Source organism: Corvus kubaryi, unplaced genomic scaffold (genome assembly GCF_017639235.1).
Source record: "Corvus kubaryi isolate FWS band 111438036 unplaced genomic scaffold, C.kubaryi_AGA036_p1.0 121, whole genome shotgun sequence".
In the NCBI taxonomy this organism is placed as follows: Eukaryota; Metazoa; Chordata; class Aves; order Passeriformes; family Corvidae; genus Corvus; species Corvus kubaryi.
The window spans coordinates 463,950-486,370 of NW_024580656.1; the positions used below are offsets into that span (position 1 = coordinate 463,950).

The 22,421-nt window shown below is 47.4% G+C and overlaps 1 protein-coding gene across 2 annotated transcripts in view; it reads right to left on the bottom strand.

Annotated features, from left to right (window-relative positions):
- Positions 1–1,279: 1,279 nt before the first annotated feature.
- Positions 1,280–22,421, bottom strand: part of PTBP1 (polypyrimidine tract binding protein 1) — a 28,094-nt gene continuing 6,952 nt past the window's right edge. For both annotated transcript variants that reach the window (XM_042036022.1, XM_042036114.1), the window contains 13 exons: positions 15,333–15,411; positions 14,663–14,835; positions 13,571–13,717; positions 12,482–12,652; positions 11,657–11,767; positions 11,190–11,364; positions 9,876–9,950; positions 8,445–8,590; positions 5,901–5,934; positions 5,309–5,401; positions 4,789–5,005; positions 4,465–4,542; positions 1,280–4,136 (listed from right to left, as the gene is read on the bottom strand). In XM_042036022.1, the coding sequence (XP_041891956.1) occupies positions 4,004–4,136; positions 4,465–4,542; positions 4,789–5,005; positions 5,309–5,401; positions 5,901–5,934; positions 8,445–8,590; positions 9,876–9,950; positions 11,190–11,364; positions 11,657–11,767; positions 12,482–12,652; positions 13,571–13,717; positions 14,663–14,835; positions 15,333–15,411 (1,632 nt within the window). In that variant the 3' untranslated portion in view covers positions 1,280–4,003. The remainder of the gene's footprint in view (positions 4,137–4,464; positions 4,543–4,788; positions 5,006–5,308; positions 5,402–5,900; positions 5,935–8,444; positions 8,591–9,875; positions 9,951–11,189; positions 11,365–11,656; positions 11,768–12,481; positions 12,653–13,570; positions 13,718–14,662; positions 14,836–15,332; positions 15,412–22,421) is intronic.

A 22,421-nucleotide genomic window follows, 5' to 3' on the forward strand; every position in this document is an offset into this window, starting at 1 on the left:
TTCTCTCCGCAGGGAGCATCGTCCCCCGGCTCCGGGCAGGAGCTGGAAGAGCCCTTTGGTGCGGACACGGCGCGCTCCCGCTGCCACAGCCCCCGCTTTCCCCGCGTCAGCGCTTTCCCGTTAAAGGCAGCTTCAGGGAAGTCCCCTCCTCTGCCGGACACGACGCCCGGGCAGAGCCGGCCCGGGGTGCGGGAGGACGCAGGGGCAGCCCCCGACACGGGCTCTGCTGTATCTGGGGCACGGCCCGTCCCGGGGCCAGGCTGGGGGGGTTCTGCTGTGGGAAGGGGTGGGAGGGGAGCCGGGGCAGGACGCGGCCCCCCCCGGAGCCGCCACTGTTCCCATGGGTACCCCGTCCATCGCTGCCACCCCGGTCGATCTTTCGCCCGTGCCAGCAGCCGATCAGCGTCCGCGGGGCCAGGGAAGGGCAGGGGGATGCCCGCGATGGATGCAAAGCCTGGGCTGGGCCCCAGAGAACTCAGGGAACCAGCCCCGGAGCGATGATCCTGCTCACTCCTGCGGGGCAGCAACGCATCCCCCTCGGCCGAGCTCTCACAGGCACAGGCGGAGAGGCAGCTGTTACAAATCGCATTAGCCTTTCACGGAACAACAGTGGTTCCTTTCAGCAGCCCCCGGCTCCGGCAGGACCCCCTCGGTAACCCTGGAGGCACAGGGCTGTGCAAACGCCTGCGGAATACGCTGGAGCCTAATGCCAGCACAGCCCACAGGGATGGGGCCAGCAGAGCCACAACAGCAGCTCCAGGTGGGGATTGTGCCGCCCCTCAGGCCCCGGTGACTTTTGGACAGGAGTTTGAGCAGAGCTGAGCATACAGGTAAGAACCAGATCCCTAAGGAAGCACTGTACTCCTCAGGGAGCTCATGGAGAGATGGGAATTGCACCTCCTCCCACGGGATGCAGAATGCCACATCCAGCCCCACAGCTACAGCACAGGACTACAGAGAGGAGGGTTTGATTCAAAGTGGGTTATTTTTCATGGATATTAGCCAGAACATATGGAAAGTTTAGGAACATGAAGTAACAAAGTGCTGGAGTGTGACACAGGCAGAGCATCAGCGAGGGCCCGACAGCCTCAGGCCTTGGGGCTCCAGCCTGGCACCGAGGGGCCGGACCCCATCCCATGGCTCCACGGAGACAGGGACACGCACTGCCAGCCCAGAGGGTGCGAAAAGTCAAAGTTATATAAAATGAGGCAGCTGGAATTACATGAGAAGGAAAAATCAGAAGCAAAACAGGCACAATAAAGAGGAGGAAGATCAGGAGTGAAGGATACAGAAGAATTTATTGAAAGCACAAGTACAGACTGGGCACCAACTGCTTCTACAATCTCAACAGGAAATAATGGAGCTACAGAAAGGTACAAAGGTTGTTATAAAATAGTTTTAATTTCATTTCTTTTTGCATTACAAACATTCTTTGAAAGAGGCAATGGAATTCTGATGGTGTGTACGCTTCCCCTCCCCACCCACCTTCCACAATACTGAACCTGGAATTGCTGTTATCAAAATATACAATACATCTGGTCACCATAAAAAACTGGGTTTTGCTGCCCCTCATGTCTTACAACAGGTATAAAAAAATTATAAATATGTACACCCTTAGTTACTCACATTCTTTACATGCAAACACAGGATCCGAAGGGAGCGCCCGCCGTGCCGGGGGCCTGGTTACCCCAATCCATCTGTGATTTGCACAGGACACCCACAGTGTCCTGGCCGGGGCCCGGCCCCGGGAGCCTCCCCAGAGCTGGGGAGGGTGATGGGGAGCACTGACCAGTTACCCCAGTGCTGCTGTGCTGGGCGGGCTGGGTCCCCTGTGGGAGGAGCGGGTGTTTCACTGGGGAGGGGACGAGCCCAGAGCCATCGAGACCCCCAGCTGTGCCCTCCTGCAAAACGCTGGCAGGGCCCGGGGGAGCTTTGCAGGGGCAGAGCCCTGGCTCCAGCACAGCTCACCCAGATTTAGAGGTACCCAAAAGCAGCTGGGGTGATGCTGTCACCGGGGGTCTTGCCCTCCCCTCAGGGGTACCCAGCACGCCACAGCCCCAGCCGGACCCTCACTCGGACCTCACACGCTTCTCCAGCATAATTCATATCCTTGAGAGTCCAGGGAGGAACTACGGAAAGTTAAGACTTCTCCAAACACTCAGTGCTAGGCAAGTCAAGAGCTCCCATACCAAGCAAGGAAATCAGAACTTGCAACACTAAGACAATTAAAAAACAAACTTTGGTCCACAATTTGCAGAAAAACCCTGAAAAAAAGTACAAGATTCTTGTTATTTTGCATCCGAACAGGTTGCAGGTTAGAGGGAAATGTAAGGCAACATCGGATCACACGGAATAGAAGGCAGAATGGCCCGGGAAAGAGTTGTAAGCCAGAAAAAAACAAAACAACAAAAACAAAGGTTGTATCATTGGGAAAAACCGATCTGCTGCATTCTACTTTTAATAAATTCCCTTCCTAGAACAACATCTGGGCTTATAGGTTCAAAAGATAAAAAAATCTTTAGCCTGGGTCCTATTCCTTCCATTCCCGAGCTGTTCGTGCTCATTCTCTCACACCCTTGTCTCTGCTCATCCTCAGCCACGACCTCAGCCTGGAAACTACTCCTGCCCTACAGCTTCAATTACAAAACAAAGAAAATAAAGTACAGTATACACGGGTAATACCACAAAGGAGTAAATTTAGATTACGTTTATACCATCTTATCATTCTATAAAAGGTACTTAAACTATTTCTTTTGCATATAAAGAGATTAGAATATTTGGTCAACTGGAAATATTGCTAGGCACAGAGGACAGCAACGGCATCAAAGTATAATACAAGGATTCAAACAAAAGCTCAAATGCTGAAGACATGCTCTAAGAACGATGGCGGAGCTACAGCAGCCTCGTTAATCTCCAATTAGGGGCACAAAGGTACCTCTTGCAGGCACCTTTCTAATTGTGGGGTATCCAAGGATTCTCCAAATCCTAGCCAAGCATTTAGGTATATACACAGACAATTTCGACAAACTCTGATTCATCTTCACAAGTGTCCCACAGCGGCTCTTTTGTCCCTCACCGATGCTCTGTGAGGGCAGAGCCTGCGGGCTCGCTCCTGACACTGGAATGTGATTTGGCCTTGGGAATGCTCCCCCACCCACACTTTTGTTCAGCCACAAAGGCTCTCAGGTAACTCCCACCTGAGTTTGCAGGTGGCAATGACCCACGAGCAGACTGGGAAGTGGCACAGGGCAGACGTGGAGATGGAGACACGTGCAGGGCAGCGGGGAATGACTGCCCCGAGTCACAGCCCAAAATTTCCTTTATCCACTTTGCCAGTTCCCCCAGCTGATCGTCAGCCAGAACCACTCCCCCCCCTCAGCTCTGCCCATCCCCTCCCTGCAGCTCAGATGTTTTCCCCAAAGAAGTAGAAGGTTTAAGGCACAGGACAGCAGGTGCACAGGTAAGGTGGGATCAATGCAACCGAGTGTTGTGCTGGGCGGGTTGGGAGCTCCTGGTCACCACAATCCTGACTCCAAGGCGCTACAGTGAATTCACACAGTGGTTTTAGGTCTTTCAAGGCATGGATGGGTAAGGAAATTAAAAAAAGGCATCAATGTGAAACCTGATAAACTTGTTGGGATCTGCTTTTTGGGGGAAGAGGAGCAGGAGGGGAGGGGAATTTCCCAGAGCAGGTTCCATAGTGTAAACTTGAACTTGTGATTTTTATTGGAACAGTCAAGATTGTTACCCATCACCGCAAGGTCAGCAAGAGGAATTAAAATTAATTTTCTTTTTTTTTTTTAAAAACCGGTAAACTGATTTCTCTTTAAAAAAATAAAATCTCTGGTCTTTTAAGGTCACTTCAGCTGCATTTTTAAAGTGGCTTTTTTTTTTTTTTTCTGGAATGATGGAAGTTGAAACCCTGGTGTTCAGCCTTTTAAGGTCAAGGCTGAACCCCAGAGGTTTTAAGTCAAGTCCATTTTTACTCAGGCCTTCCCAAGCTCTAAATGGTGGACTTGGAGAAGGACACGCGCAGGTGATGGTTCTCCCCCAGGTCATGATTGTGGAGGTCAATGAGGGACTGAATGGCTTCTTCCACAGAGCCCATCTGGATCAGAGCCATTTTACGGTCCTTCCTGACAAGACACAAGTTTCAGGCACGTTCAGTTCCATTGCAGGAGTTTCCCCAGCTTGATCCAAGTTCTCCCATCCAGCAGAGAATTAACCCCCTGGGTACCCGCACCACACTCACTCTTTAGAGGGATGTCTCTGTGGCAAGCACACACAGTCCCTACTGCTCACTCAGTGCTCAACCCAAGGGTACTCAGGAATTCTTTATTCCAGAGTCAAACACTGTTAGTAAGGATTCTGCTCACCTTTGAGCCTTTTACTGGAACCAAGTACTTCCACCCTTCCCATATGAAAACCCCAGAGTAAGGAGAGGACATAACACAAAACACTTACTGGAAGAATTTGAATCCTTTGACCATCCCACCATTGCTTGAAAATAACATTTTAAGGTCTTCTTCAGTTACTGAAGGTCTGAAACAAACAGTTTTCCCAGTCAAATGGACATTGACAGAACAAATTTATCTCAAAAAACTAATTCTCATCAGAGACTTCTCTAAATTCCCTACCAGCAGCCTCTTGGTGTGGCAAGGCAATGGAACAGGGAGCTGGGTGAGCTCTCCTGGCAGCAGCACAGAGCTGCCTGTGCCCACCCTCACAACCGAGGCTGCAAACACCTCAATACTCAGCCAAACAGGAACTCTCCCTGCAGATACTTACGGAATATTGGACAGATGAAGAGTGGCAGAAGGGGGAAAGATGTTTTGGAAATTTTTGGAGCCTGGTTTCTTGAAACGATGTAGAGGAGAAGTCCCATAGTCCTTGGTCAGGCCGTGGTCCTCCTGGTTCTCACGGGGCAGCTGCACTGTCTGGTGCTTGGACAGCGTGATACGGATTGGCTTCCCGTGGAGCTTCTGCCCATTCAAGTGGCTCATGGCTGCAAGGGGGAGGACACACCTGACTGCAGGGTACTTCAGTTTTGTTCAGACATGAATCCAAGGCCAGAATTTCTCTGCCCTCGCAGACACCGCACCCTGCAGGGTCCCCTCTGCCTCACTGCATTGCCTACTTCCCCCTCGCACCCACGAGCCACCCCTGTCCCAGAGCAGCCCCACAGACACACCCCCCGAGGCATGGATACATTTGGGTCTTCTGTTGGAAGAGAAGAAAGTGCCAATATCAAAGCTTTAAGTACCCCTTTTGTCCCTAACTGCTCAGAGTCTGACCCTGCCAAGCTTACCAAGCTGGGCCTGATTCCCATCAGCCATCTGAACCAGGGCATTATCTTTCTTATTAAATAAAATCTTCACCCTCTGCACATCACCATAGACTCCTTCAAAGAGGGAGGAAACAAGAACAGTCTTAGGTAGGGAAACAAAAAGTCTCATTCAACTTAACATCAGCTAATCAATCCAACAGCAAAAACATCCATTCCCAACCAGAACTGATCTCATTCCAACCATGGCTACGTATTCTGCTCTAATTAAGGGAATTCTTATATAGCAGAATAATAATGGAACAATACATTAAAGAAAAGACATTGGGTTTCAGCAAAAAGCCAAAATCTTACTGCCAGAAGACTGGACAATTTCGCATGCTCTCACCATTTAAAACTCTTATCAAAGACATGCAAAGCAATAACCCATGCAGAACTGAACCAAAACCAAAGGCAAACTAAATTAAACAGCAAACTAAGTAAACAATGTAAAACCGAAATTATGCATTCAAAAAATAAAAAAAAGCAAACTGCAAACTGTACATTTCTGAAGTATCAAAAAGTAATCTCAAATAAATGAAAAACAAGGTAATAAAAAGTGTGAATAATAACATACCGAAAAGAATAAAGAGGCATTGGGGTGTAACTCTCTTTAGAGAACAGCAGAGCAAGGCAGCGGAGGGACAGGGAAGAGGTAAGGAATCGAAGGGGAGAGCGAGGTTGCACAAATCGTCCACAACGAGGAAGGGCAGAGTCCCCGCAGGAAATGGCGAAATTGGTTGATGGATGATGAAGTTTTCAAGATGGTTAATATTGAAGGGCAGGTTGGTTTCCGAAGAGCAGGGTTTGTTTTATATTTTTTTTTTTTTTTTGGAAGGGGAATGTTTTTATTTTTTTGTTTCAAGCAACAACAGGAAGCAGAAGTACCGTGCAGTCAGTTGGCAAAGAAATTCCGGATCGGGGGAAGAAAAAAAATTCAGGGATGGGGAGAAAAGAAAAAAGTAGCAAAAAACACAGGTCAGTAAATACATAAGGAATATGTAGTGTTCCATCAGTCAGATTTATAGAATTCTACATACAATAACTTGCTTACAGAAACAGTTAATAGGTTTTACCTAGTGGAACACAATGATAAAGAAAAGGCATTTTTACTTCAGATATACAAAGGAGTAAGAGACAGTATCCCCCCAGAGTGACTTTCACAGGCTGCAATATCCAATTCAATTGCAATGGCATTCCCTAAAATTTGACTAAAAGTATTTCCCCTGTTTACAGTTAATGACTTCATGGACCAAGTCACAAACAGCTTCATTTGCTGCTTTGGGGTCAGGGACTGCAGGAAGCAATCCATACCACAATACTTGGCTGGAAAGAAACAAGGAACGTCCACCTTGGGTACCAGCCACTGCTTTAAACAAACAGATCATGCAGATGAGCAGCTATACTGCCACAAATCCCACTCCAAGGTCTGCTGGAAGCACTCAGATAAAGGAGCTGGTACCTTGTTTGCAGAGGACTGTTCCCTTCCCGCTCCGTGGCCTGACCTCACCGTACAGAAACCGAAAGTACTGGGTCACCACAAGCTGAGATGTGTGAACTGCTCCCACTCTTGTGGAAGAAAAAATGGAGCCATTTCAGCTCCCATGATTCCCACTCAGGAAAACCCCATGGCAGAGGAGTCACTCCAGGCAATACTGTCTCTTTACTAACTGGTTGTGGCACAGGTAAGTTTCTACAACACTGATTATACAGGCAGTGGAAAAAGTTTCATGTCTGTTAGTTCACAGCTTCAGTCCAAGTCCCAAAGTCTCTCTAGCCCAAAGACAAGCTGGATGGAGAGTGAAGAGCTCCTCAAAAAACCCACAGGGCATGAAATAACTGCTTGCTCCTGCCTAAACAGAGCTGTGAGAAATCTGAGAGGTGCAGCACAGCCCCTTGTCCTGCCACTGCCATCCAGGCACCCAAGAGCATCCCCAGAGCAGTGTCACACTGAACAGGAATAATGATGCCAGCAATTATCAGGACTTATGGTGGAACAAGCCACAGATGAGAGTCCCTGGAATGGCAGAGCAGTTTCCAGGCAGCATGAGCAGCAAATCCCAAAGCTGTTCCACAGCCCCTGCTATTATTTCATGCCCTGGAGAGAACAGCAATGACAGGTAAGAGCAGTCTGAAACATGATCCAATTGGTTCACCTCATTAAGAGTTAAATGTTTTGATCATTCATCACATCCAGGCTTCCCCTTTGACCCAAAGAGGTTTTGTGGTGACTCTGCCATCACTGGTAAGGTTTACAGCTTTGCAAAGTGCTGTTAACGTGTGTGCACAGTCCCACCAGTTACAGCTCCTCAGCAGAGCCCCATCACTCTGCTGAACACCAGAGGTTCTACACTTTCAATCCAACCAGATCCAGGGGCTGACTGAAGGAAAATCCAAGCCCCCCGTATCCAATTCCCTTATGGTGCTGTCTTTCATTAAACAAGGTTTTTGTTCAAATATTACTTGCTTTATTTTTAGAGAAACCCCAATATTTCAACTCACTCAGTTAAGTAGAATTGAAAATGTAAACTGTGAGCTGTTAAAGGGTTTAGCTAAGGAAAAACTTCCAGGAATCCTGGAAGGGGGAAATGTGCAAGCACATGGCAGAGGAAATACTGCACAGGTACAAGGTCAAGCTAGCAGGGATCCAGACACTACACAGAAAGAGCAAAGGTCAGCATGAAGCCTCTCTGTAGTTCTGAATTAATGTATTAAAAACTACAGCATGCCAAGGAAAAGGAATGGACATGGCTATTCTGTGACCCAAATGACACTATTCCATGGGAATGGTGGGGAGACTCCACACAGAAGAGGGAGGAAGGGACAGGCATTGTAGTCTCTGGGGGACAAGAGCAGGCAGGCAGCATCCTTGGCTTAGAACCAAGGAAGAGCAATTTCAATCTGAGATGGACTTTCCCATTTCCCTTCAGCAACTAGAGTACTGCTCTGCCCTGCACCTGGGGCTGTCAGAGCATGGCAGCGGCTGCTCTAGCGGTGCCGCTTCCTTTGGATACAGTGGGATTTCACTTTCAATGAATTTCAGCCCAATCTGTGTTCAGAAAGTGAAAGCAGAGATAACAGGAAGGAGAAAAAAAAAGAGTAAAGTTAGGACTGCACTAACCTCTGGGATCAGATTGCTAACCAGCAGCACGGAGTGCCCTGTCCCAGACAGGCCGGGAATGGCAATCCGCCCTGCTGCAGCCGCCGCAGCTGCTGCTGGAATAGCCAAAGGAGCTAGTGCTCCAGGAACACTTGGAACTGTCAGGCCTGGAAATTAAAGAATATTAACCAGTAAAGAATTAACAGCATGTACTCTAGTGTATTTGCTGCACCAGAAGGGAGAACAGCACGCCCTCTGAACCATGCAAGTCATCATTCCCAACAATGCCCATGTCATCCTAAGGGCAACAGGAGCCTCTGCTTCTGGTGCTGCAGGAAATGTTCTGGTTTCTAACAGGATTTGCTCTTGCAGTGCCTGGTGCTGAGCAGGTGCCTCAGCAATCTCGTGCGTGTTTCACAAGCAGCGGACGAGCACAAAGCCTCAGCTCTGCTGTGCAGGGCAGGTGACACACATGGGGCATGGGGAGGGTCCGTCCAACCAGGGCATGCACAATGTGCTCTCACCACGCATGCAACCACCAGGTACCCTGTGCCACCATCACCCAGCTCTCCTGAGTGGGAACCACTGCAGCTGGATTTACAGGCATTCCTAGGCAGCTCCCAGTACCAGCTGGCACCTCCTGTACCGGCCCTCCAAGGCCAAGAGGAGCTTTAGAGCTCAAGGAACAACTGCTAGTGGTCAATTCCATGGATTACTCCTCCCAAAGCAGCCCTGCCTATTTCCTCAGCAGGGCTGGATGTTACCAAAACAACAACCCCTCAACAGCCCACTCTGTGCTTGTTTGTCATAAGCAAGGAAATTCCATCGTGTTCCCAGAAAGTCAACATGGCTTGGAACGCTGAGGACCCCAGCAAGGCTTGTTTAGGCTGGCACTCCAGTGAGCGTGTTCAGCACCTCCAGTTTTCAGACTCTTGGCTACTTCTGGAAGCAGCAATGATCTGTTACCTACAGCATGAGCTGTGAACTTCGAAGTGCAACTGTCCTAGCACATGTAATCAGTGTCATGATTAAATACCAGCTTTCTCAAAATATTGAAGAAAAAAATGGACAGATTCCTTGCTTCTGACTACATTTACAGCTGTCAAATAAAGTTCCCAACCTTTGTAATCACATGAGGAAATTCAAAGCACAAGAACTTCTATCTCCTCACCATCTCCCCAATTATTTCAAAGCCTGCCTTTACTGTTTCTCCCATCCTGCTTCACGTGTTTTCCTCCCATCACCAGGACATTGCCCAGAGGTGCTGCAGCTGCACACGGCATTCCTAGCTGAGGTGATGTACTGAATCACCAGGCCCTTCCATGTCCAAGTGCCAGCATTTAGAATTTACATGGCTAACCTCAACAAAAACATCACTATTTTGCTTTAAAACATGAAGATGCTTCAGCAACAGAAAACCTACATAAAATGACAACTTACGAAATACAGTACCTGTAGCCTGAGGAATGGCAAAAGTAGGAGGAAAGCCAGCTCCTGCATATGGAGGAGAGATTATTCCTGGGGCACCTGAGAAAGACATACACATTATACAGAGATGCCTTAACAGCATGAAAACTCTAAACTTCCCAGAACTACAGAACATTCGGAGTTGAAAGAGACCCACAAGGATCATCTAGTCCAGCTCCTGGCCCTACACGTGACAGACCAAACAATCCCACCACGTGCCTTGGAGCGCTGTCCAAATGCTTCTACAACTCTGTCAGGCTTGGTGTTGTGACCACTGCCCTGGGGAGCCTGTTCAGTGCTCAGCCACCCTCTGGGTGAAGAACCTTTTCCTAATATCTAACCTAAACCTCCCTAAACTTAGCCAGAATGTCTTGATCTGGCCTTCAACAGAAGCATTTAGTTGAAAGCTAAACCCTAAAATCCAGCCAGCAATTCAAAAATGCCTCTCACATAACAATGAACTTCCAGAGATTACCAAAACAATTCCTGGGCAAACACCAGGTGGCACCAGAGGCAGCGACTGCTGGCACTGCCACGGGATTTGGCACTAATCTGATCCTCAGTGATCATCCCCAAATGTTCCTCCTTATACTCTATTCCAAAATTTTGACCAAATACACCAGGATGACATCCTCCTTCCCTTCTCCTGACACACTGTCCTGAACAAGTGTGCTTGAGATTGCCCAAAAAATCACCAACGAGGGTACAAACAAAAGTTGATTTAATATTAAACTACAAAGCACAACTGATTCATTGGCAAGATTCACTCCCTTTACAAAAGGCAACTAAAGCACAACAAGGGAAAGCAAGCAACAAGAAACTAAACAAAATCCAGGCAACCAAAACAGAAATGAACTGAAAACTACCTAGGGGTGTGTGTGTGTAAAGAAAGTGTAAACAAAGATGAAAAGGAACGTGGCCTAAAGCTTAACAACACCTAAACTTAACACTTAACTTACACCTAAATTTATAGCTTAACCTTAACAATCTTAACAGAGCAGTAACACTTAACAGCATTTAGCCTAAATGGTAACTATAACTTAACCTAACTTCCAGATTTGCTATAGCATATGCACAAAGGGTATGCACATAGGGTATGAAACAGCCAGTGCAAGCTAAGGCACCTGTGGAAAAATTTCCCTCTGAAAGAGCTGAGGCCAGGCAGTATTTTTGAGGACGAGGCCTAACAAGCATTTCTCAGAGCACACTGCAGTCTGAAAAGTAGCAGGGGGTGGAGGATGCACCACCACCCACCCACCCCAGCTGGATTTGTCCTGTTCCCACCTCCTGAACTCTCACCGAAAGCAGCTGCCATGGTCTGGTCCAGAGTGGGCTGGCTGTCCCCAGAGGGCAGGTCTGGGCGGGTGTAGTCTCTGCTCTTGTCGTTATTGTACTTTACATTGAGACTCGTGAGCTTGGAGAAGTCGATGCGCAGCGTGCAGCAGGCGTTGTAAATGTTCTGTCCATCCAGAGACTGCAAGGAAACAAACCAGTCCTCACCCAAATGCATTCACACCAAGCTCACAGCAATTGCTCTCTGCAGAGTGAAGGTGTTAGCCACCCCATGGCTCCACCTGAGAACAGGTATCTCATGTGGAGACAGCTGTGCTTCATTCAGCCCCTCTGGCAGCCTCCAAGTCGCATATGGGAGCAATTCCCTCCCACTCATGCCCTATTCTTGGGGTAACAGTGGTGTCAAGCCCACCCTGAGCTTGGATTAAACAAGGCAAACCCAATGGAGAGTAATCCAGGTATGCAGCACTCACCAGTTTGGCATGCTGAGCACTCATGGGGTCAGCATATTGCAACAGGGCCTGAAACTGGTGGTTCTTCGTGAATGTGATGATTTTCAAGACTGTACCGAATTTGGAGAAGATCTGTAAAGATATTTGCATATCCTGTTATCACATTTCCAGTAAGATAATTTCATATCGATCTCTTATTACAAGCAGAAACAAAAGTCATCCCTTCAGCCCGTCAGCTTTTCAACTGCAGCACTGAAGGTTTTAAACCACACTGTAGGCATTGCTTGGCTGGCATCATGGCATCAGCCTAGAACACATCAGAGTGACTGAACTGCACCCTAAGCAGAGTTTGTTTATTCTGGTTTATTAAACAGGAATATTCACAAACACCTTCACGAACTCAACCTCTTCCAGGAATTTCAGGAATTCTTAAATGCAGTCAAGCTTGCATTTTAAACATTAAGATAACGTTAAGCAATCACAGCAGACAGAGGGAACTTTCCAAACTGGCCACTGCCTAAATAGCTCCTGGACACAATTTGTTTCCCAGGCCCTGGCAAAAGGATGAGGAGCAGGTACTGTTGCTAAAACCTAAAGATAACCTGAAGAACTGTAATCAATCCAATAAAGTGGACCAGGACTCCAATCTCTGGAAATTAAAATCAGGCAAAAGTGGGAGACCAAAACTAGCAGCATCTCCTGTAGGTGTTTGGTCTCCAGAGAAGTCTGTTCAGAAATTGCATTGTACAAACGCAAACCACAAAATTTGCAACTACAGCAATACACCAGTTGCTGCTGCCCCTTTCTCCAGGACAATCTTCAAGCAGTTGTGGTGACATGTTTTACCTGGTGCAGAACATCTAGAGTGACAGGGTAGAAGAGATTCTCCACAATGATCCTCAGGACAGGGCTCTGGCCAGCCATCGCCATCCCTGCATCGACGGCCGCAGCCGTGGCGGCCAGCGCCAGGGTCCCGGCCTGCACCTGGGTCACGGCTTGCAGAGCTGCTTGGGCACGCTGCAGGACCAAAAAAGCTGTTAGACCCACACTTCTGCTTCCAAAAAACACACTGTCAGCTCTCCTTGAGCTCCCGCTCTGCAAACAGCCTGCTGGACTCAGCAGTGAGTGGAACAGCCACATGCTGCTCCCAGGGCTGGGGCACTTTTGAGATAGGGCCAATAAAGACCACCCCAGCCAGTAAGGACAGAGCAAAAATACAAACTAAATCAACCATGCAGTACCTATGCTATGGCAAAATCTTGCTCAGCATAAACCGATGCAGCAAAATTATCCCATTGTTTAGAAAAAGGGAAAAATGGGGGTCTTCTGGAGTGAAACACTATTTCCAGAATCCTACACAAGCTGACAAGACTGAAAGATTGATGCATATTTGCCACATGGATCCACGAGTGACAAGTGCCTGAGGGTTCTGCTGAGCCCCCTCACATACAGAACACTCGTGCTCCAGCTCCAACAGCAGCATTCCATCTGCACAGCACCGGATGCTCTGATCCTGATTGGAGTCAGCTCAAGAAGTGAGAGGAGACAAAGGGGATGGTACTGGCAGCCACATCTGACAAAGAGGCACAACACTTGAACTTCTTTCCAGTGTTTCTGTCCTAAAAGGCTGCCAGGAGGGGCTGAGCTGAAACTAGGAACTTTTTCCCATCTGCAGAGCCTGTGGTGCAGAGACCCTTGAGACCTGCTGGGTTCAGGCACTGCCACCCCAAAGCTGCACCTACCAGCACCAGGCCGTGCTCTACCACAGGCGAGTTCTGCCCCATCAGGGCTGCACTTCACAGAAATCTTTCAAACATTAGAAACAAACACCCTAAAGCACCAGATGTTACTCAAGCCCCTGGATCTCAAGCCAGCAGCAGAGATCTGGCTGTGTGTCCGCCCTCCCTGGGATTACAATGCAGAGAACAAACTGACTGCTTGGTTTGGAGAGTTGTCTGTCTTCAGCTCCTTGTGGTTGGAGAACTGGATGTAGATGGGCTGACTCCGGAGCACCGGAGTGACTGTGGTGTAGTAGTTCACCATGGTGTTGGCTGTCTCCTCTGTGTTCATCTCTATGAAAGCCTGGGAAGTGAAACCCAACACGGACACATCACACCAGGACAGCACCAGGTCACCCCGAATCTCTGGTGCAGCCGTAACAGCTTTTCAACAACTGCATTTACACATGTTTTTGTACATAGAACTGTTTAAAAATCAACTGTAGGTAAAACAAATGAGAATCTTCCCTCTCCAGACTGACTTAATGCAATGCTTCAGTCTCACCCTAAGATCTCCACGCTATGTGTACTTAGACATAAGTGTCTGGAAGAACACAAAAGTAGAGCAACAATCCAGACTCTTCACTTCTCTCCAGGGTAAGAAGCCCCCTCACTGCTCCACACCCTTAGGGGCTTCTCTCTCTCAAAAGAGAAACATAAGGGATTGTAGCAAGTCACTGCAGTAAGCACTTGCATATAATCACACCACGCAATTTATCAGAGGCACCTTTCCATAATTAAGATTAAAGACATTATTTTAAGCAATGATTAAAGTTGGCTTGCTTTTTTTTACTCCTTAATTTGCAAGACAATTTTAGTTACCAAATTAGTGCACACCTCCTGCATTACTCAAGAGTACTTCAGCCTTACCCAGCTCATTTACTACATCTGGAAAGGTGTCCTCAATATGCCACGTTACACGGTGGTAACTCGGCTGTCAAGCAAGCCTGAGTGAAAAAGGCCAACTCATGGCACTGCTGTCCAAATAATCCCTGGCCTGCAATTTCCAAACCAGGCCTAACGCTAATTATAAGTGACAACCTGTAATTATGGACTGAGCTCCTTCTGCAGCCTGAAAATGGTATTTTCTACAGCCCATGGGATAATCACAGAAAAGTAAAATAAGAGTATGCAGAAGTTATTGACTCGTAACACACAGCAGTTGTTTAAACAACTTGGAGCTGGTTTCCTGATGACAAACTCATCGAGTCTTTGACACAATCCATGCTTTCAATTATGGAGACAATACCTGGTTTTTTCCTTTCAACATCAGAAGATTGGTGACCTTGCCAAAGGGTAAGCCCAAAGAAATGACCTCTGCCTCTGTGACGTCACTGGGGAGCTTGCGGACGTGGATTACTCGGGATGGGATCCCGGCACTTCTGTTATCACCTTTGAACTTCTTGCTGTCGTTTCCATTAGCTGTAAGAGGCAAGAGTTACTGCTGATGAGAAGGGTCTGGAAGAAGAATCACACATTTCCCACTGCTGACACACAGACTCTGCTCCCAGCCAGTCACTGCACTATTACAGAGAAATTCCATAGTCTAAGTTAACTTGAGTCTGAAGACACATGGTTTTATTCTTTTTTTCCCCCAAATTACATGATGGGAGGGACATAGCCAAATGCCAGTGCAATGGAATCAATTCTCCAGTGGCCATTTCCTAGTTTGTGTAAAGCACACACCTACCCATCCACATTTTTAGTGGGGGGTCTGAGCCACTAACCCCAGATTGATGCTTTATTCCTTTCCACCTGGCCTAGTGTTGTTGAAGTTTATTATTATTATTCAGCACCATCCCACAGAAGGCCTAGTAAGTACTAAAAATGAAGAGACCTTTAAATTATGACTAAGAAGGAAAATCCAGACCTCCTCACAGCACTTATAAATTGCTGTGCTTGTTTCCATGCAATATTACCTGCAGAAGGAGAGTTGCTGCTCATGATAAAGGGTCCGTTAGTAGTAACACAAGGAGAGAAAAGCTCCTCAGCTGCCCGCTGGAAGAGAACAGAAGACAGGTAAACAGACAGCATTTTACTCAATTCTGTCCAGGCACTCCTAAAGCAGAACAATTGAGAGAAAGCTGGAGAGGAGCTGAACACAAGTGTAAGTGAAAACATACTGACAGTGGGCAGTGAAGCTCACCTCCATGAATTAAATATCAGTCAGATCCAGTTTGGTAATGGAGCAGCACTGTTCAGTATCTCTTTTCAGCTCAGCATTAGAGATCTCAGGGCTGGAGTGTTGCTGAGTTGTGTGAAGCCACTACATGCAGTGCTGTGCACCAACAGACACCTTCTCCTGTCATACCTGGCAAAACAGGTTTCTGACTACTCCCATCCCACAGGATTTTCACTCTGAAGCTGCCAAAACTGTTTGGGAATGACTTGGCAGTTATGAACCAAAGCTGTGCATTTTGTGTCCCGTTCCTGGAAGTGTTCACACCCAGGCTGGACAGGGCTTGGAGCACCCTGATCTGGTAGAAGGTATTTTCTGATACAGCATTCCCTGTAAAGTCACCTAAATCACCTCAACTGACCAGGACTAGTCTAGCTCAAGTAGTATGTACAAAAACCACTACTAAGACAAAAGTAAACGTGCCTATGAATGACTTCTTAGCACAATCTATACTTGCATACACAATGCACCTTACAATCAGCACAGCTTAATTTCAAGTAAATTACATGGAAGACTTCAAGTCCCATTGTAAACTGTGAGCAGACAATACTACAGATCTAACACACAAGAGCACTTTCTCATCATTTACACTACTCTTCCACAAAAGTGCTGCACTAAAAAAGCTTTCATCAATAGAAAAAAGCACAGAGCTCATCCCTGCCTCAGCAGCTCCCACCCACCTCGATGGAAACGTACCCCGCTCCACACCATGGCACCAGAAACCCTTATCTTCCACACGCCCTGTATCTGGTGGCACCTGCAGAAACGGGAGCCATGTAACAACAAAAGCTCTGTGCACTCCCCCAGCAGACAGGCTGGGAAAGTAGGTCACTGAGAGCCCCAGAACACCCAGCTACAGACACACCGTTTGGCTTTTTTTCTTTCCCCCTCAAATCTCGAATTTCTCGTTTGACTACTCACTGCCAGTTCTTCAAAGAGGCTTCAAGGACTTTGATGTCCCGAAGATGAGAATTAGGCCAGGTTCCAAACCGCGGTTCATGAGCTGCTGCTGGTCACCTGCAAGCACTGACCAGCTCCCACCAAGGCTCTGGCCTCGGCTTCCTCCTCCTCACATGGCGCAGTCATTAAGAATGGGCCTTTTAACAGCTGTTCTAATTAGCACTTCGATTCCTGAGTACACCAAGAGGCAAGCTGGGCTGGGAGGCTATTAGACTGTGATCCCATCCTTTGATGACTCAAATTAAGGCATAATTCCAAGGGTACAAAAAAAAATCCTCTGGTTTGCTGTCAGAACACTCTTGTGCCTGCACTGCTGCTGCCACTCCAGGTATGGCTTTCTGTGCCACAGCCTGGGATACACCTGACAGCTACTGACAAGAACCACCCATCAAAGCACAGCCCTATCCACACAGTCTGGTGTTTCTGGCTTCATGAAAGCCTTCGCATCAGGCCTTAATGGGACTTCAGTGTTTTAAAACATCTTCTTAAGTATTAACTTCCAGTACAAATTGATGTGTCTGTGCAAACATAGTGGGCAGCTCCTGAAACCCATCATGGAAATGCTGGGAGAACAAGCCACGTATTTGGCTCTCATGGAGGCAACACTAGGAAACTATAAACTGGAAAAACAAGCATTTATACCATTATGGAAAGAATTTAGCTTTCCTAATGGCTTGTTTAAAATAAACATTTTCTTGCATATTTGAGAATTTCCTCACAGGCAGGGATGACAAGGATGTCACTGCAGCCAGGCTCCATGAATCCATGTCTCTTTAAAGAGAGCAATTTCCAATCCACTCCCCTCTTATCTTGGAGACAGCCTGTGCTGCCCACTGCGATCAGACCAGAGCCGGGAGGCAGAGGGGGGATGATTGTTCAACATCAAAAGCAGCAGCAGTCAATTTGTAAGCTTCCCAGCTGGAAGTACATGCAAACGAGGAGGGAATACTGCCATGGTTGGAAAACAGCAGTTATTCCAAGGTCTTTTCTCTGCACAAGGAAGTTTATGGACAGTAGTCACACCGAAGTTATTCCCCACATCTCCCTGTGCAGGATTGGCTGCTGAAGTGTGAGGGGAGCAGAGCCCTAAGGAGCCTCAGTGGTCACCCCGTGCTGCCATCCCCATGCTGCACAGGCCAGTCCCCAGCACAAGGAGGCTGCATGAACCATGACTTTTCATCGGCGGGTTGGAGCTGATATCAGATAACCACAGGAAATAGTTGCTTTTTTGGAACGACCAAACTCAAGGCAAACTGAAACCCAGTTCTCTATGACCGTGCCCACAGTAATGAGCACTCAGCAGCCTCCATCAGCTCTCTGCCCTTACACTGCAGGGATCACCAGTCTCTTTCCAGACTCTTTTCTATCTTTTCTTTCTGTACATGTTAGAAACACTAATGAGTTTCTTTAAAACCATGGTATAAATTCAAATGTTTCATACCAAGTACCCAATTCAGCAGAGGCAGAGGAACCAAAGCAAGACTGGTTGGTTGAACAGGTTTAGAAGAGTTTCTCACCAACAACGCCCCCATTGGGTATTTTGAATTATTCTGGTAAAGACAGTAGAAAAGTTACTGATTCTGAAGTTTTATATAATTTAATCTGGGTTTAAAACAGAACAAACCCAGCCAAGGGCTGTGGGGGTGTTTGGTGATCACCCACATCCACCCACAGCACTGCTTCTCTCCTTGTTACATTCTCTGAGTCTTTTGGGGAGGCCCAGCTGCTCTTCAAGACATGATTCTCCAACTCCCAGTTCCCATCCCTGCTCACAGAGGCATTAATTACACTGACATTTCTGCTCAGCCATTCTTTCACAGCTGGTATTTTTATGACGAGATTAACAGAAGCCACAGTGCACTCACAGCACATCAAATTCCTCGTTTGAACTAACAAATCTCCTCTTCCTGTTGACTGAAAACAACCACCACTTCTGGAGTCACACAGCCAGATCCTACCTAGAGCAGGGTAGGGCTGTTTCCACCATCCAAATCCCCAGTCAGCAGCACACTGGCACCAGGGAAACCCCGCTGGGATGGGTTTCCATGCCAGCAGCCTCCTCTGGCCTGATGCTCCTGACTACAGAAGGCCCCTTGCCCAAGCTGCACTAATTTAATCACACACCATGCTCCAAGCAGCCCTGCTGCCAACAACTGCCTCGTTCCCTTTTCAGACTCAGGGAGAGGCAGGTACAGCTTAACATTTCATATCTCCCCCAGCTGTATTTTTGACCATGCCCCAAACTCTAAGCCTTGCCTTGTTTTAAAGTTTTAACAAGTAAATTCTAAGAGTTTTTAGTCTGTCCAGGCTTTCACAGCTTAAAAAGCAACAGCTCATTTACATACACTACACACTGCCTCACTGCCAGTAGGATTTTACCTGGCTTACAATACTTTGGAATGAGGCCAGAGATTGTCTCAGCTTCTAGCAGCACACCTAGAAATGCTACAGAAATTCCCAGCTGCCCTATATAATCCTTTATCTACTTAAGATACAGCACTTATTTTAAATGGATTACAGTAAGTCATCTGCATCCTGCCTGTGCAAAAGGCTAGAAACAAAGACAAACTGAATCACCATAAAAATATTCATTTCAAGTCAAACACATTATATTAATCAGCTTTCAGGCAGAAAGCAAAATTAAAGCAATGGCAAAAAGACGGAGCACATGGGAAGGAAGGGGACAATGACCAAAAAGGCCAGAAGCCACAGGCTGGTCAAGCTCAAGATCTACAAAAAGCTTTTTGCCTCCATGGCTCACTGAGGAAACCCTACATAGCAGCAGGATTGCCTCTGGATGCGGAGCACCTTACACTGCTCTGACAGACTAGGGATAGCAGTACCTTTAGAGGGAAAAGGTGGATTTTGGAGGCAAGCAGGCCATCAGCTAACAGGCACTTACAGAAAGCAAAGCAAGGAACAGCAGCACTTGGAAACCCCCCTCTGAAAAGAAATCAAAGGAAACCTGTGCTGCAAGAAGTCAGAGCACGTGGGCACTGTTGTTCTTCACTTTCCTACGTTTTGAAAAATATTGTAGAGCCAATAAAAGACCACTGTAATATTTTCCAAAAAATGACACAGACCACTGAGCTCACAAAAACCCTCTGCTCTGATCAAAGAGGCAAGAAAATGCCTCTGAGCACAGAAGGAACAAGCGGCTCTCATCAGGGGCTGTCCGAGGTCAGTCCCAGAGGGATGCAGGAATGCTCTGATCCTTCAGTTCACAGCTCAAATCTCTGTGAAGAAACTATTAAGAGAAATCCAGTCTGATGACATCATCACACTCATGTTACATTCCAACATTTTTTGCTGAGAGATTCGAGATTCAAGAATGGAACTAAATTTAAACTACTAGGAAGGATGCCAGCTTTCCTTGCCTTCCACCAAAGACTCACGTCCAGCACAGTTCACTTATGTTTCCCCTCTACTCCCCTCTCCTGCCTCCAGCACTCTTTAGTCAGTTAAAGTAGTGTGAAAAACATTCCAATTTGGGTCACAAACAAACCATGAGTCAACTTTTTTTGTGAAACACTTCTGAAGAACACGCACACCTGCATCCCCAACAGTCTCCAGGAAGCTGGGAAGTTAAGGCCAACAAAAAGCAACTCGAAGATTCCACAGCCCAGCACAATGTGACACTGCTCCCATCTCTGTGTCACTCACACACTGGACACACAATTTATCATCTGATCAGAACCAAAGGAGTTTGGATCAATTAAATTCACCAAATTGCTCATGGCTGATGTACCAATTCAAACACAAGAACACATATACCATTAATCAAATTAAGTCCAACCCAGCAGTCAGCATATTCCATGGACACAGTGGATCTGTGGCAGAGGCATCAGCCTATCTGGCAGGCACAGGGGATGCTTATTTTCAACCCATGCTCTGCTCAGCCAACATCAGTCACCTGCCACTTGAGGCTTTTAAAACTGTTACAACCTCCCTCTTGCCTGGACAAGACTGAGGCTGATATCCCTACAAAGCAGCCAATGGCAAGCTCCCCACTGGGATCCCCCAATGGCACACTGGACACACACACCCTCCTGGCCCCTTTGAAGCTGGGTGAGATGGTCAGAGCATGGCAGTTTCCTCCCACTGTACTGCTGGAAGTGCCAGCACCGTTTCTAGAGGCTACAGACAGGCCCTGGAGTTCCTAAAAGCCACGAGACCCTCTAGTGCTGCACCTGCTCACCCTGTGTGCTTTGGCAACGAGCTGTGTTAGAGCTCGAGCACACACCAGCCTCACAGCAAAGCCGGATCCTCAACCCACTCATCCATCAGCCCCTCCTAACTTTTCTTTCTCAGCTTTGCTGCTATGGAGACACCTCGAGAAACAAACCTGCCCTTTGAGCAAATAAAAGGTGTGGCCAGTTTAAATAGCCCAAAATTCCTAAACTCCAAGTGCTGCAGCAATGCAGTCATGCTGGCTCTGTAGGGCAGCACACACCCAGGCTTTATGATCCACCGCTCCCAAGCTGAAACTTAACTACTCGTCAACCTTGAGTTTTCAAGTCATTGCCATGGAGCAGAGGGGCCTTGGCAAAGCTCAACAGAAATCCTATCAGGGAGAAATAACCCTGGATGAGTCACTCCAGGAACACAGAACCCACGGAAGGATATTTCTGCCCCATCCGTCAGGGGGTCAGTGGAACATACATGTTCAGCAGGAACTCTCTAAGCAGCACAGTTGCACCTGAACTGCGGCTGTGCAGAGGCAGCACCATGAATGGGATGGCTCAAACACCGGCCCAGCTGAGCACAGCGTTCGGTGTGCTCTCATAGGAAGCTTGAAAGAGTTGTACCAGAGCCATGGGGAACGTGAAATTAAGTAATGCTTCCTCTTCTTGCTGGTGTGAGAAGAAAACAAGTGCGGCACCAAGACACCTTCGTTTTCAAGTCTGACAATACCTGAAGCAGATGTCAGAGACCAGACTCCATCCCTACAACTTACAGGTTTTAAAAGGTGCAGTTGAGTAAGTTCACGTGTATTAAATATTTTCCTTGTTTTTTTCTAAATCATCACAGATTGAGGTCAAAGTAGGCCTGAGGTTTAAATCCAGTATTTCCAAAAACCATTTTATTAACAGATATATGACCTGAAGACCCAGGTGGCATAAAGCAGCATGCAGCACTCCCAGGCGAGATGGAGCTGTTTGGCACACTCAGGTGACCCAATGCCGCCCAACAGCCACTGCCATCCGTGTCCCCTGCCACCGACATGTGGTTCCCATGTGTGCTCACGCCTGACAGGGAGGCCACAAGAGCCAGCTTGTTGCAGCCTCTAACTAAAGCCATAGGAGGGGACTGGAATTTCCTCACAACATTCTTGGCCCACTGCCTGAAGCCATAATTACTGTTCCCATGGCAAAGATCCTGGCTTCACCACAAATCACTTCTATGCAGTCAGCCTGTATCACACTCCAGCAAAGCCTGTTTTAAAAATTAACTTCTCAAACGCCACAGAACTGCACTTTTGGTTTCTGGAAGGGCAATCTTTTGAGCAGAGCTTCACTTAGCCAAGAAACTATGGGATTATTCAGCACCTAAACTATTCTCAGACTTTTCCAATCACCAAAATGCAATTTCACTTAAAGAACAGCGACGTGTCACAGTTCATCCTCTCTCTAGTCCTGCTCAGACTTCAGAGTGTGAAGAACAGTGATATCCAGGGAAATTAAACAAAGGGCAAGAAGACACAACAGAGAGAGACCTTGATCAGACTACTTGCAAGAGGCAACTGCAGGGTGAAACAGCACCTCAGAGCTCAAATACAGTGCCTCCATTTTAGGGCCAGACTTTCTTGCTTTTCAGACAGCAGTGAAATTATGGGAAGGAGTAAGTCTTAGATCATGTGTTTCTAATC